The sequence below is a fragment of the Ursus americanus genome, chromosome 6 (genome assembly GCF_024610735.1).
Source record: "Ursus americanus isolate L20-20 chromosome 6, mUrsAme1.1.p, whole genome shotgun sequence".
NCBI lineage: Eukaryota > Metazoa > Chordata > Mammalia > Carnivora > Ursidae > Ursus > Ursus americanus.
In genome coordinates this window covers 8150533-8164310 of record NC_142132.1, presented here as the reverse complement: position 1 = coordinate 8164310, position 13778 = coordinate 8150533, and the positions used below count along the sequence as shown (strand labels likewise).

At 54.9% G+C, this 13778-nt stretch overlaps 1 protein-coding gene across 1 annotated transcript in view; it reads right to left on the bottom strand.

Moving 5' to 3' along the window:
• Nucleotides 1-11893, bottom strand: part of CPXM2 (carboxypeptidase X, M14 family member 2) — a 130488-nt gene extending 118595 nt beyond the window's left edge. Inside the window, exons 1-2 of the mRNA XM_045809333.2 lie at nucleotides 11551-11893; nucleotides 1121-1219 (exon numbers count right to left, since the gene is read on the bottom strand). Of these exons, the coding sequence (XP_045665289.1) occupies nucleotides 1121-1219; nucleotides 11551-11857 (406 nt within the window). The 5' untranslated portion in view covers nucleotides 11858-11893. The remainder of the gene's footprint in view (nucleotides 1-1120; nucleotides 1220-11550) is intronic.
• Nucleotides 11894-13778: the final 1885 nt, after the last annotated feature.

Genomic DNA, 13778 nt, shown 5'->3' with positions numbered 1-13778 from the left:
CTGTTGCTGAATTTGTTTTGATTTTAGGATGCACTGTTAGTCATACCCTAGGATGACTCTGACGGCGAGCGTCTGGTTGGAAGCACAGCCCCCAACCACTGCCTAAGGGAACACACCATTCCCTTTATGACAAGTGACGCCGTGACACGGTGTACGGGCTCACACAGCAGCTGACCACAGCCCCAGCCTCCGTAAATGCGTATCTGTGAAATGCTGTGTTTATTTAAGCCTCTGTACTGCTGAGCAGAAAGCCTAGGGGGATCTAGAACATCTTGGGTTCAGATCCCTGTTCTGCCAGTTAGAGGCTACATAACCCCAGGCAAATGGCACATACTACCAAGTCTCGTCCTCCTTATCCATAAACTACGGATACTGGTGATGATGACACTGATAATGTCCACCGCATGCAGAGAGGCATGGGGAGATACCAAACGGGAGGCCCAGTGCCCGGCCTTAAGCTACAGTCTGAAGCATTTAAGAAACGCTTACTATTAGCATTAGCAGAAGTGCGATCCTGGATACCAGAGCTTAGAATAATACATACAATAATCGTAATGCTAGTAGTCAAGCACAGTAAGAGCTATTGGAAATGGGCCAGAATTGGCCCGGGAGTCTAGAAGTAATGCTTCGACCATCCTAAGGTAAATAATTAAAAGACTAGTATTTTTACAAGGGAGTAAGACCCCAAGACTAGCATCATGTGGCCTGTAAATAGAAGACTTGCTCTCTGACTCCAGAGGCTCGGGGGGCTGATTAGGAGACAAGAAATGTACATGCAATGTACATGGGCAGTTGTGAGGCCTCACAACAAAGGAAATGAGATTGTTTTGGGATTGAGGGGAAAGGGCTGGGAAACAACCCAGGGTTCCAGGAGATTCAGAAATGACTTCAGTTGAGCCAGTGGGGAAAAGGTGGCTGTGGATTATTGTGCACTGCGGGGGAGAGGGTGGCTCAGAATGTTTGTGCCCCCAAACAATAGTGGCAAAGGAGAGGCCAGACAGGCCGCAGGCCTCCCCAGGCAGCCCCAGGAGGATCTGCAGCTGGCAGCTGCTCCAGGGGCCTCCGCCCTCCGTGGGCCGGTGATGGAACCAGCAGGAGGTCTCTGCAGAGCCTCACTTACCCTCTCTGACATCGACACGGGCCACGGGAACGCTGTGATCATCACTGGCAGCCTTCTCAGAGCTCTTGGTTCTCACGCCTTTTCTGTTGCTATTTTTACCTAAAAAGAAGGAGAGAGAGAAATGCTTTACTTCCACATATGTCAGAGTCCTCCCAGGATGGTGAGAGCTCAACCATCTTCTGCAAAGCAGTGTCTGCCCCCCGCCCCTGCGACCCCTGTCCCCAGCGATGGCACCCGAACTCTGAGGTGCTTGCTGGAGATTACAGGAGATAAGGCATCTTATTATGAACACCCAGGAAAATAAACACTCCTTCAGGGAGGGAGACAAACCAAAGAGATTCTTAACCATAGGAAACAAACTGAGGGTTGCGGGGAGGGGAGGGGAGGGGAGGGGAGGCGAGGGGAGGGGAGGGGAGGGGAGTGGAGGAATGGGGTAACTGGGTGATGGGCATTAAGGAGGGCAGGTGATGTAATGAGCACTGGGTGTTATATGCAACTGATGAATCACTAAACTCTACCTCTAAACTAATAATACACTGTATGTTAATTAACTGAAATCAAATAAAATCAAATTAAATTAAAAAAAAAAGAAATACTCCTAATAAAGACAATGTATACTTGCATGTCTTCACTATTCTAAGACTGCAAAAATACGCTATGGTAGTACTTTGACCCGCTCTGGGGCCCAGAGAGTAACACCACACCTAATTGATAAAACGGAGCTGGAACTCCGGACTTCTGACCCCAGAGCTAGCATTTCCCACCATGCTGGGCTCCTCCTTCCAGTTCTCTCCAAGGGCCCTGGCTGGGTACCTGGGGGTGAGAGTGGGGGGTAATGATGCTCCCACCAATTGGAAAGATCCTTACCAGGGCCTAGGAAAGCTACCTGCTCATGCCCCTGGCCCCTTCAGCTTCCTCTCACACTGAGCTCCCTCTCTCTACTCCTGAAACACCAGCCTCTTCGCAGCCTTCATCTCATGTGCTGTTCCTCTTCCTGGAGCACCCTTCCATTCATCTCTAATTAACTCCTGCTAATCTTGCAAATCGCAGCTCTGATAGCTCCTCTTCTGGCTTTCCTGAACTCCCCACCTAAATCAATGCCTCCTTTAATGGGCTCTGATAGCGCCTGTCTTAGGTCGACTTGCCTCTAAGCAGAGCTTGATGTAGGGGTTCAGTTGGGGGAGGGCTCTAGAGGGAAAGGGGAGGGAGAAGCAGGATGGGGCAGAGGAAGGAGCAAAGCAAGGCTGTCCTCCCTCTCAGCTCGAGGCTGACTCGGCCTGATCCCATAGGGAGCTCTGCAGTGGGAACTACACACAGTATTGTCCCCACCTTGAGACAAGAAGCCACCTTTTCTACTGCTGGTTAGCCTCTGGCTACAGATGGACCAACTGGGGAGTGCGAACCAGGCTTCCAGGGGCAATGCTCCAGAGAAGGGATCAGCAATGAGCCATCACAGTCAAGACCCCAGCGGCTGGGAAATGGGTGTACCTGCGGGAAAAGGGCCCGGGCGGGATACCAGCAGCCCCCACCGCAGGTGCACACGCCTGTGCTGTCCCGCATCATCGCATGCACGGAACATGTGCTGGTCTGTTCGTGAGGGCAGGGACGGTGTCTGGTTTTGCTTACTGCTCTGTCTCTGGAGTCTGGTGTATAACAAGCTGTGATGAATGAGTGAACGAACATACTCATGAGTCACCGAACGACAAACAGACAAAAATAAGAGGAGGGGCAGGAGAAGGATACTTAGCTTGGACTTTAAAAAGCAAGTCGAAATACCAAAAACATCTAGTGGACTGTGTGCCAATGAATGAATCATTTCAGACTGTTCTACAGTCTTCCCCCTCCCCCCACACCAAAAAGAGACTCATCGAGAAAACCTTAAATCTTCAAAAAATTCAAAGGCCACATGGGGTCCAGCCAAGAGTAATGCTCTCTCTATCATCTTCTGGGGTGATGCCTGCTGGGAGTAGCATTCATTTTTCATGTAAATGTCCCCCTCACGTCCAGAAAGTCGAAACACCGAAATGTTCAGAAAGGCCAGAGGAAGACAGCTGACCCGGAGGACCCAGGAGCACCTGACATCAGCCTGATGTCACCTCAGCATGTGTCCCACTTCTGTGCATCAGAATGTCATGGCCGGTGACCTCCAAAGATGGCCTCTTCTGAAGGGGCCCGACTAAGGGTCTGTAAAGATCTTGATTGTTCAGAAAAACTGGCGACGTCACCTTTAAGAGTGTGGAGTCTGATTTGGCAGAAAGATAAGATGTTAAGGGGGAATAAAGTTTTACAAAATATGTGAGGAAAAAGCCAAAGTTCTGGAAAAGAATGTTCTATCCCAGCCCTCCCCAAAAGTCAGCCATTGGTTGCAAGCCTTCTGTCTCCCAGGGCAACGTCCCTGGAGCCTCCATCACAACACAGGAGCAAGAGTCAAAGAGCACGGCGCAGTGACACCCTCGGCCTCTCCCGCCATGTGCCAGATCCACGCCTGTGACACATATGTCCCCACGCAGCTCTGCGCAGCCAGTAAAGGCCCAGATGTGGGGCAGATGTCAAAGCCCTGAGAGTCTGACTTCCCAGGCCCCCGACATGTAGGGAACAGAATCCCTGAGTGGGGAACAGAATCCCCAAGGGGGTGGCGAGGAGCAGAGACCACAGGCAGAGGCCCTGCCACCTTCTCCAGGGGGCACACTTCCACCTCATCGCGGCCTGATGGGTCCGGTCCCAGCCCCAGCCCCAGCCCCAGCCCGAGGCGGCCGGGCTCTGCCACCGCACGGACCACGGCGTGTCCTCGGGGGACCCACTCCACCTCTCGAGGAGCCGTTCCCTCATCAACCAGACAAGTACCTGCTTCCACGAAGTTATGGGGAGGAAATAAACTGTATATCGAGCCCTTAGGGCCGTGTCGGGCCTGCAGCAACCACCAAACAGAAGACAGCGTCTCTCCTTCCGCCACGGATCTGTCCTCAAGCCCCCGCGCGTCACAAAGCGCCATCCCAGGGGCTGAAGACTCACGGCTCACACGTGGAGCCTGATTCACCATCTGCAAGGCGGCATCTTCACGGGGATTGTGACACTGGACCTCGGCAAGTACCCAGCGGGCAGGAAGCTTGCAACGAACGTGACTTTACAGATGGGGGCACTGGGGCACAGAGCGGGAAGAGACCCACCAAGGTCTGCGACAGCACCAGCAGGCAGCAGAGCGGGTATCAGACTCCAAGGCGAGGCCCTGCCCGGGCCCGTCCTCTCTCACCGCAAGAAAGGCCGCACACGGTCTGCAGAGATGAAAGGGGAACGTACAGCGGAAGAAGCGTGCACAGAAGGAAATCAACAACTCCATCTGGGCTGCGTGACAAAACTGAATTCCTTAAAAGTAGCGAGCGAAGTGCGGACGCGGGCCACATGTTCTGGTCTATGGTGATAAACACCATGCTTCTGGGTTGATAGGAAACTATTTTTTCCCCTCTCTATACAAGGAGCTTACAGTAGCAACCCCCCCCCCCCTGAAACTGAAAAAATTCTTTGCTGCATATTTGCATTTTCCCCAGGAAATTCCAGTCCAACAGCATCTGCACTCTCTCTCGTGAGGGATTCGGCCCAGGGCCCTAGGCTCCTCTCCTGTCTCTTGCTAAAGGAAACTGCAGGAGAAGAAGGGCCTCCCCCGAACACACAGCGGGTTCTCAGGAGCTTCCCAGAAGTGCAGACTCACAGGCCAGACAGCAATCACGGCTTTCTAAAGCACCTTGACACGTGCATGCCTGCAGAGAACTCTCTCGAGCGAGGGCCGGCAGGACTTTGCAGATGAACGGGAAGGCCTCAGCAGCAGTGGTTAGAAATGCGTGCTCCACGCGGCTGTGAGCAGGCCGAGGGTCATGACACAGGAGGGAACAGCCTGTGTTTTATCCAGTTTGGAGAAAGGCAAGCTACTGGTGGAAACAGGAATCGGGGCAGGCGGGTAGATCCTGAAAGGCAGGCTGAGTGATTGGATGAGATGCTTGCCTCCGTTCATCGGTGACCTTGAAGGCCTGCGCTGGAGATGGGGGCACGAGTGCAGTGTTCTAAGTACTTTTTACCAGGGCCAGACCAAAATCAACCAGTCAACCAAACAATCTACAGCTTTCCCCTGCCCGCTCAGCTGTGTCCTCCCTGGGAAACCAGCTGGCCGTCCTCTGCTGCTCTGGGCTAGCCTTCTGTGCCGACTCGGGTCTCCCTCAGGGCCCCAGGGAGGGCCTGCCCTCCCAACCTCTACGCAGCAGCAGACACCTTCCTGACTTACAACCAAGTAAGAAGCCCCTTGCTTTTCTAGAGCCAGTAAGAGGAGCAGGTGCGGACGCACAGGGGGCTGGGTAAGCCACCGCCAGCACTTGCCTGACTCAGTGTGGCTTCCATCTGGAAAGAGCCCAAGATGCAGCCTGACTTAGGTGCAGGCATGGATCTGGGAAGGGACTTCATGAAGTTCCAGTAAAGAAGTGGAAGGAGAAAGACCCAGAGAAGGGAACTCCAGCAACCCAGGCTGTGTGCAGAGCAGGACCCCCCAGGACTCCGCCCAGCTGGGGACCCTGGGGAAGAGGGTAGAAGGTGCCCCCAACCATGTCTCTGAACGCGGGAGGCTGGAGGTGGACCCATCGCACGTCTGGAAGCAAGGCTTTATCACCCTTCCCGTGTCACGGTGAGGAAGCCAAGGCTTGGAGAAGTCACGCGTGCCCGTGAATGGCAGAGCCAGATTCTGGTCCCAGCTCTGTCTGAATCCTGAACAGACTGCCAAACAAGCACATGTGGTTTGCATGACCGAGCACGCCATAAAAATCCGGGACACTGGAGTCTTCAGTTAACACTCTGGAGGTGTTTTGCGCCCCTCCGACCGTCTATGATGCCTGGAGGAGTAGCCAACTGGATGCCAGCCGGTTATGGACACCAGCCCTTCCCCCTGGCCGTCCAAAGATACCCTAATTCCATGTGTTTCGTGAGCCCAGAGTGGCAGTGATGGTGGCAGGGACCTCAAAAGGCCACAGAGGCCAGAGCCATGGCTGGAGATGCCAAGCCTCCCCGGCCCCATTGGGGATATCTGAAGGAGAGCCTCCCCTCCACACTCCCGCCTCCGGGTCCCCGGCTGCCCTTGTCCCGGCACTGACAGCACCATCTGCCGTGAGATCTGGCAGCCATGGACGCCTGAGGCCCCTGAAGAACATGATGGCTGGTTTTAGGCACCACAGCACCTAGTCCGGCTTCCCCTAACATGGCAGTGTCTCCCCTCCATGATCCACGCACAGACGCTGGCTTCTGGAATGAGGGGCACAGGCCAGGGACTTGCCAGCATGAATAGCTGACTTTGGAAAGCATCTTGGAAAGAGAGGTGGTGTCTTAGAAAGCTGCTTGCCGATACACATCAAGCGACCTTTTTTTTTTTTTAAAAGATTTTATTTATTTATTTGAAAGAGCGAGCGAGCAGGAGTGGGCTGAGGGGCAGAGGGAGAAGCAGACTCCCCGCTGAGCAGGGAGCCTGATTTTTGGGGGGGGGGGGGCGCTCCATCCCAGGACCCAGGATCATGACCTGAGCTGAAGGCAGACACTTAACCGACTGAGCCACCCAGGTGCCCCTCAAGCAACCTTTTTTTTTTAAACGTCCTTTCCCTCAGGTTTCTATAGGGAGTTATCTGGAAAACACTTTGGATTTAACTCTTCAAGCGAGCGTTTAATATCCTGATGTAAAGAGTTCCTGCTTTTTGTTCACCTGTGCTGATAACACTGTGATTGCTTTTAAAATACATAGTGAAATAGTGAAAATATTGACAAAAACACTCTCCCGATCCTCACGCTCCAGCTTGGCCCAAGAGAAGACGTTTCCTTCCAAAGGCCAAACACAACAAGACACTGAAGAGCGACTAGACAAAGCTCAAAAGTGAGGCCCTTTCCAGCAACTGGCCTGCAGCACACAACAGAAAGGGCTTTTGTTTACAACCACATAGGCTCAAATAACAAGTCTTTGGCTATTTCCCCCCCGTGGCTGGGGCACAACACAGGATAAAACGCAAACTCGCTGATTCCCGGCACAGACATACAAACTAACGTGGCTCGCCGCCCACTCTGCAAATTCCACGGGCTCAGGACTATGGAGCAGGCCCACGGTGTGATGCGGGCGTGCCCATACTCAAAACAGTGACACATTCTTGCCACTACTGGAAGAAAGCAACAAACAAACAAGCAGGAACCCAAAAGCAACCCAAGGCCCAATTGCGGGGAAGAAAAAAAAAATCTTCAGATCACCCTTTTGGAGTCTGATTAACGGGTCTGTTTCATACTACCACTTGGGAGGGAAAAGGTAAACGACTTACACTACCTATGGGTTACAGCTCTGTTCCATTTGATTCTCTACCAAAGTATGGCCACAAACCAAGCTTGTCACTTTGAGTTGACATACAAGGTAAGTACACTGCAAACCCACCCACATGCCAAAAATGTGTCCCTATTTTATTCCTCATGCTGGGATAATGGAAGCAGCGACCTGGGACTCAGTCTCTGGGTCCCAAAGCATTCCAACCGCAAAGACCTAGAAACTATTGAATTTGCCTAGCAACCGCTGAATAAATGGAATTAGAAAGAAGCAGGTAGTCAGGTCTCTACAAGAAAGAACACTCTAGCAATCAATACTGCTCATGCAATGAACACGGTAGGAAGAGCCCATCGAGGGACGTGTGTGAGCAGAGACCGGGCAGCCCGGGGTTGGAATCCTACAGTGAACAAGGATCTGCGCACAATTACTACATGGTTTCCTCCAAGTTCTGAAATTCCGGGATTAATCGATGTTCACAATGAGGACCTCAGAAACTGTCCGACGGTGAGGCCCACTCAACCTCAAAAAAAGAGGTCCTCAGGGGCACCTGGGTGGCTCAGTCGGTTAAGTGTCTGCCTGCAGTTCAGGCCATGATCCTGGGGGCCTGGGATCAAGACCCATGTCGGGCTCCCTGCTCTGCAGGGAGCCTGCTTCTCCCTCTCCCTCTGCCCCTGACTCGTGCTTGTTCTCTCTCTAGTGTTCTCTCTATAGAATTAAAATTAATTAATTAATTAATAATAAATAAGAGATCAGGTCTGTATCCTGATGCTAAGAGTTGTTCCAGGAATCTGTACATGTGATAAAACTGCGAGAACTTACACACACACACACACACACACACAAGTGCACATAAAAGCTGCGGAAATATTTAGTATGTAATCTAGTTAATAGTATCGTACCAATGTCAACTTCCTGTTTTGAGAGTGTACAGAACAGCGATCCTCAACCCACTGGGGGCATCTGACAATATCTAGAGACATTTTTGGTGGTCACAGCTAAGAGGAGGGTGCTACTGGAGGCCAGGGGGTTAAGACCAGGGAGGCCGCTACACATCGCACAATGCACAGGACCGCCCCCCCAACCCCCCCCCCCCACGGCATACACAGTTGGCACAAAATGTCCATACTGCCAAGGGAGAGAAATCCCGTACTACAGTTCTAGAAAGCGTTACCATTGGAGTACACAGGACCTCAATGTACTATGTTTGCAATTGCTTGTGAGTCTATAATTGTTTCAAAACAAAAGAATCTAAAAATTCTTTGAAGATCCCACTCTGTTGAGCATCTCAGAGCTCTACTTCTCCGGGAATCTGTCAGCCCCTCCTGGAAAAATGCAATGGTCTCAATCAACCGAAGGATTCAGCTGCCCAAGCCACCTCCAGGAGAATGACAGCATGGGACATCCACTGCACATTTTTGTGGTGGCATGAAGGAAGAGCCACGGGCCAGGGCCAAACTTACACCAAGATCAAGTCCCCAGTATCCTAGGCTCCTTAAGCAAACCTTCCTCTGGGATTAAGACAAGACTCCTTCCAGAGTCCGCCACACAGAACATTTGCCTTCCATCTTCTCTTGAGCCAGATCTTGACGCAAGACAAGTGCTATCCGAAAATGAGGTTATTGTCTATAAAGACAAAGCACATAATTGACTTTTAAATTAGTCATACACGTTTGCCTTCTTATCCATCTTTAAATCCAACCCCTCACTCCCGGGTTAGCCCAGCAGAGCCTGCCACATAGCGTGTATCATCGACCCTGTGGAGCCAGGTCCGGAAGCCCACACTCCACACCCCAGGCTGCTGTACAAGGTTCCTGCCTCCACTGATGTCTCCCCATGACCTGATGACCACCTGCGTGTGAGACAGTCCAATGCAGGGATGAATTTTCTCAGCACAGGTTCACTGAACACAACTACCACTGACTCCTCTGATCGAGTCATTCTTAAACCAGTCTCCTGCATGTAAGAGTCCAGGGAGGAGGGTTCCACTGGCCAAACACCCAAAAACAGGGGGAGAAAGAGGACAGGAGTTTTAAGTTGGGATGAATGTCCCACTTTGCCTGTCCCAGTTGGTGGGCTCTTAAAAGCCCACGCAGGTCCTTAGAAAGAGTGACAGGCCTGGGGAGGCAGCTCTCCCAGGAGGCCTCGAAGATGAGTCTAGAATTTCCAAGGACCTTTTTCTAGTTTGGGGATTAGCGATCCAGCCCTCAGCACAACTGTGGTCACTTTTTCAACGCCCCCCCCCCAACTTCTATGTGACTTACAGGGGCAGGGGGTGACCTGGGCTCTCTACTCCCAGGACCTCACCCAGCACCTGGCGTCGGACAGGTTCTTGGGAAACCACCTGCGGAATGAATAACGGCTCACCGATGGACTAGCCCAATCCTCAGCTGACACACTCAAAGCTTTCGTGGAAAAACTTTTACAGCAACTGTCCAAGTAAAGAGAGGTAGCAGGTGCAGGCGTCCTTTGCAGATGAAGACACCCAGTGCCAGGAAGCTGAGTGCTGAGCCCCAGACCTGGGGTCTTCAGACTCAGTCCGGGGCTTCTTCCACACTCCCCCTGCACTCCCCCCAGCAAGTACCAGAACCTCACAGACGCGTCTCTCACCCAGCGGGCCCGGCACTGCGCTAATCACACAGCACATCCTAAAAACCAAAAACACATGCAGATCTGATTCAAACCACCAAACAAAAAAGGCCTTGAGTTAAAAATAAGCACAGAAGGGCTTTCAACTCTCCCAAGCCAGCAAGTGACACTAAGTTACTTAAACTGTCAGCGCCTACGGTTCCTCATCTCCTCATCTGTAAAATAAAAAGAACACCCACCCCTCAGAGCCACTGAAAGAATTAGACGAGACAGTTGTACAGGAAGCTCCTAACGGAGTCCCAGCAGATGTCCTACAATCACGACTGTCTCTTCATACTCCTGCTATTAAACCGCTGTGGTTTTACACATCTGAATTCCCATAATTCTCCAGTCGATATTGGAAGTTCTGGATGGTTCTGTTCGGGATTGCACAACTCACAGAACCGCCTGCCCGCTGGCACAGTCGCTCACACCCGGGAGCATGGCAGGACAACCCCCCCCACCTCCGCCCATGTGCAGAGGGGCTGCTGGGATCGGTCCACACATTCAAGAGATCTGTGTCCCCACCTCCTCCCCTCTCCCGCTGCCTCCTGCTGACTTTCTGAAGAGTTTAACCAAACAAAAGCAATTCCTTCCATGCCAGGAGCCCTGTAACGGTGCCACCAGCTTGTATCTCCTTTCAAGGAAGGCCATTACAAGGCCAGGGAGCTTGGCTACAACCCGGCTCACTCCCCAACCCTGAAATACTAGGACCACAGCCCTCTGCAATTTGAGCAAAGAACATTTGGAACAATTAAGATGAAAGTCCCCCCTTCACAAGGAGTGAAACCGAATGGAAGTCATTTGCCAAGACAGGGCTGGCAGAGGCGCGGATGGGAGAGGGGTGTGAGTAGGGATGGAAGCGGGGCATTGCAGGCTGCCAGCCCCCCCTGGGCTTTCCCACCATCTGCAGCCCGCCCCCTCTCCACGGGCACTGGAGCCTCCCAGCAGAGGCTCTGCCATCCTGCCCCAAGCCGCGGGGGGGGGGGGGGGATTCCAGGGACCCACAAAAAGTGGGAGGGAGGGAGCTGAGAGGGGACACTGGCTAGATTTTGCCCCAGAAGGCCATTGTGCCAAAGCCAGCCAGCCCTTCACGTGGCCAAATCGTAAATTCACTCCCAAGAAAACGCCCTGTGGGAACTTTAAGGGGTGTCCGGCGGAAAGAGCTTTGCCCAGCCCATTTCAGACCTGGGCCACCAGCTCCGCGGGCAGCTTCCCTACTGCACTGCTGCGCCTCTACCTGTGGGGGATGCCGTCCGGTGTCGGTCCGGGACGTTCCAGAGCGGCCAGAGGGATGCGCGACACAGTCCCCAGGGAGGCGCGGGGGGTGGGGGGCGATGGGTGGGTTCGAGGGCTCTGGTGTAGCCGGCACACGGGCCTGGAAGCCAGCTGTACGCTCAGAGCAGCGGGCCACCGCTGGGAGAGGCGCGCAGCCTCGGGCGCCCCCTTGGGCCGCCCCGCGCACGAAGTTACTTACCTGGTGGAGGCGTCTCCTGAGCCAACTTGTCCCTCTTGGGAGCTTTCTTGGGCTTGGTCGCCTTCTTGGGCGGCCTAGGCTCGGGCGGGCGCGGCTCCCGCTCCCCGTCCCGGGTCCCCGCGGGCAGCGGCGGCGAAAAGGGCTCGGGCTCGGGCTGCCGGCGCGCGTAGTAGGGCTCCCGGCTCCAGGTCTCCTGCACGTAGTAGTCCGGGGCCGGGAGGGCTGCGCCCTGGGCGCCCACCCCGGCCAGGACCACCGCCAGCAGCGCGAGGGCCAGTGCCAGCGCGGCGGCCCCCCGGCGGGCCATGCCCGCTCCGCCCCGCGCCCCGGGCAGGGTCACGGGCGCCGGGAGCGCCGGGCGGGCGGCGGGCGCGGGCGGCTGCGCGGGGCAGGGGCGCCGGGACGGCAGCTCGGCGCACGGGGCGCTGGAGGCGGCCGGCCGGCGGCGCGTGTGACCGGCCCGCGGGGCTGGGCCGGGCTGGGCTGGGCTGGGCCGGGCCGGGGGCGGGCAGGGGCGCGCCGAGGCGCGGGGCGGGCGCAGGGGGCCGGCCCCGCCCTTCCGTCTGCCCTCCCTCTCCGCGCTGACCCCGCGGAGGCCGGCCCCGGGAGGCAGGTGTTGGGGCCCCCTTCATCCCGTCGGCCGTCTCCAACCCTTGCCCCGTCCCGCTGCCCCGACGCCGGCCGGGTGAGCTGCCCTGCTGGGCGCCTGCTTCCCCAGAGTCTCAAAGGAGTTTCCACCCGGGAGGAAGCTCGAGCGGGTTCACAGGTTGGAGAAGCGCGACCCGCCCCGAGAAAGGATTTGCCCAATGCCCTAAAGCCAATTAGGGGCGGAACCTAGCCTCCAGCTCTCCTGACCGCTGCTCTGTCCCTGGCTGCACACCAGACACGGTTCTCCACTGACCATACCAACCTTTCGCTCGACTTTACCATGATCCTATTTCAGGAACTGTGAATAAGGAATTCCTGAGACCCCGGGTCCCCAGGGCTCCAAGGAGTAATGTTTCCGTGAAGGCGGGGCCCTGGTGACCCTGGAGGGCCCCAGCTCCTGAGACAGGGACTCTGTCTGACCAGAGAGAGAAAGCCGAGTTACCCTTAGAGTCACAGAGGACATTCGGTTCATCCAAAGAGCTGGCTCCTGCCAGAGGGTTTTCTAGTTGGAGAGGCAGGGAGCTCATTCACTTTTAAGAAAGTACCTTCCGTCCTTGGACAACTTTGTTTTGGTCCTTCAGGCTGGGATTGGGGAAACGAAGCCTGCACTGGTTTCCTCTTGCTGCTGTAACAAAGTCCCGCAGTTTTCGTGGTTTAAAACAACCCCTATTTATTATCTTCACAGCTCTGCAGGTTAGATGTGTGAGCCGTGTCACTGGGCTGAAATCAGCAGGCTGCATTCCCCAGGGGAGCCTCTGGGGCAGAACCCCCTTCCAGGCTCCGTCGGGGGCTGGCCCAGTTCGGTTCTGCCAGGTGGGAGCACCCAGGTCCCGAGTACTTGCTGGCTGTCGGCACCACCGCTCTTGATGCCCCCTGACTGGCTGCATTCCTACTCATGCTTTCCATGAGTTCTAGTAGCTTCTTCCTGGTCCTTGTATGTGGGCCTTACACCTCAGAGCCAGCACTGGCACACTGCTCCCTGCCCCACACACACACCCATGGCTTCAAATCTCTCTCACCTCCCCTTTTGCCACATCTTCCCTCCTTCCGGTTGGAGGAAGGGCTCCTGTGATTAGATGGGCCCACCCAGATCATCCAGGATAATCCCGTGTCTTCACGTAACTTCAGTCACATCTATACAATCCATTTTGCTGGGTAACCCATTCACAGGTCCCTAGCATTCTGCTAGGGAGGTCTTCAGGGGCCATTCTGCCTACCCCAGGAACAGACAGAGCCTCGACCCTCACTCAGGCTATCACTGTCCCAGTCCCTTTGGGCCCTGACATCTCAGGATACCACTGAGCTGAGTCCAGGCATCCAGGCATGGCCTCCCCATTTCCCTGGAGTCTCACTTTTGTGCCCACACGGTGGGCAGGGTTCGGGCCTGGCCAGCTGCCGTCCTCTACCGCCAGCCTCTCCATTCGCCACCTCGTTTTCTCTCATTGTCCTCACACAGGCCGCCTAACTAGGCCATCCTTTAGCGCAGGTCTTCTGGGGTCCCAGGCCGCAGACCAAAGAGAATGGCCAGAATGAGAACAGGAAGCTACAGGCTGGGGCAGGGCCCTGCCCTGTCTACAAGG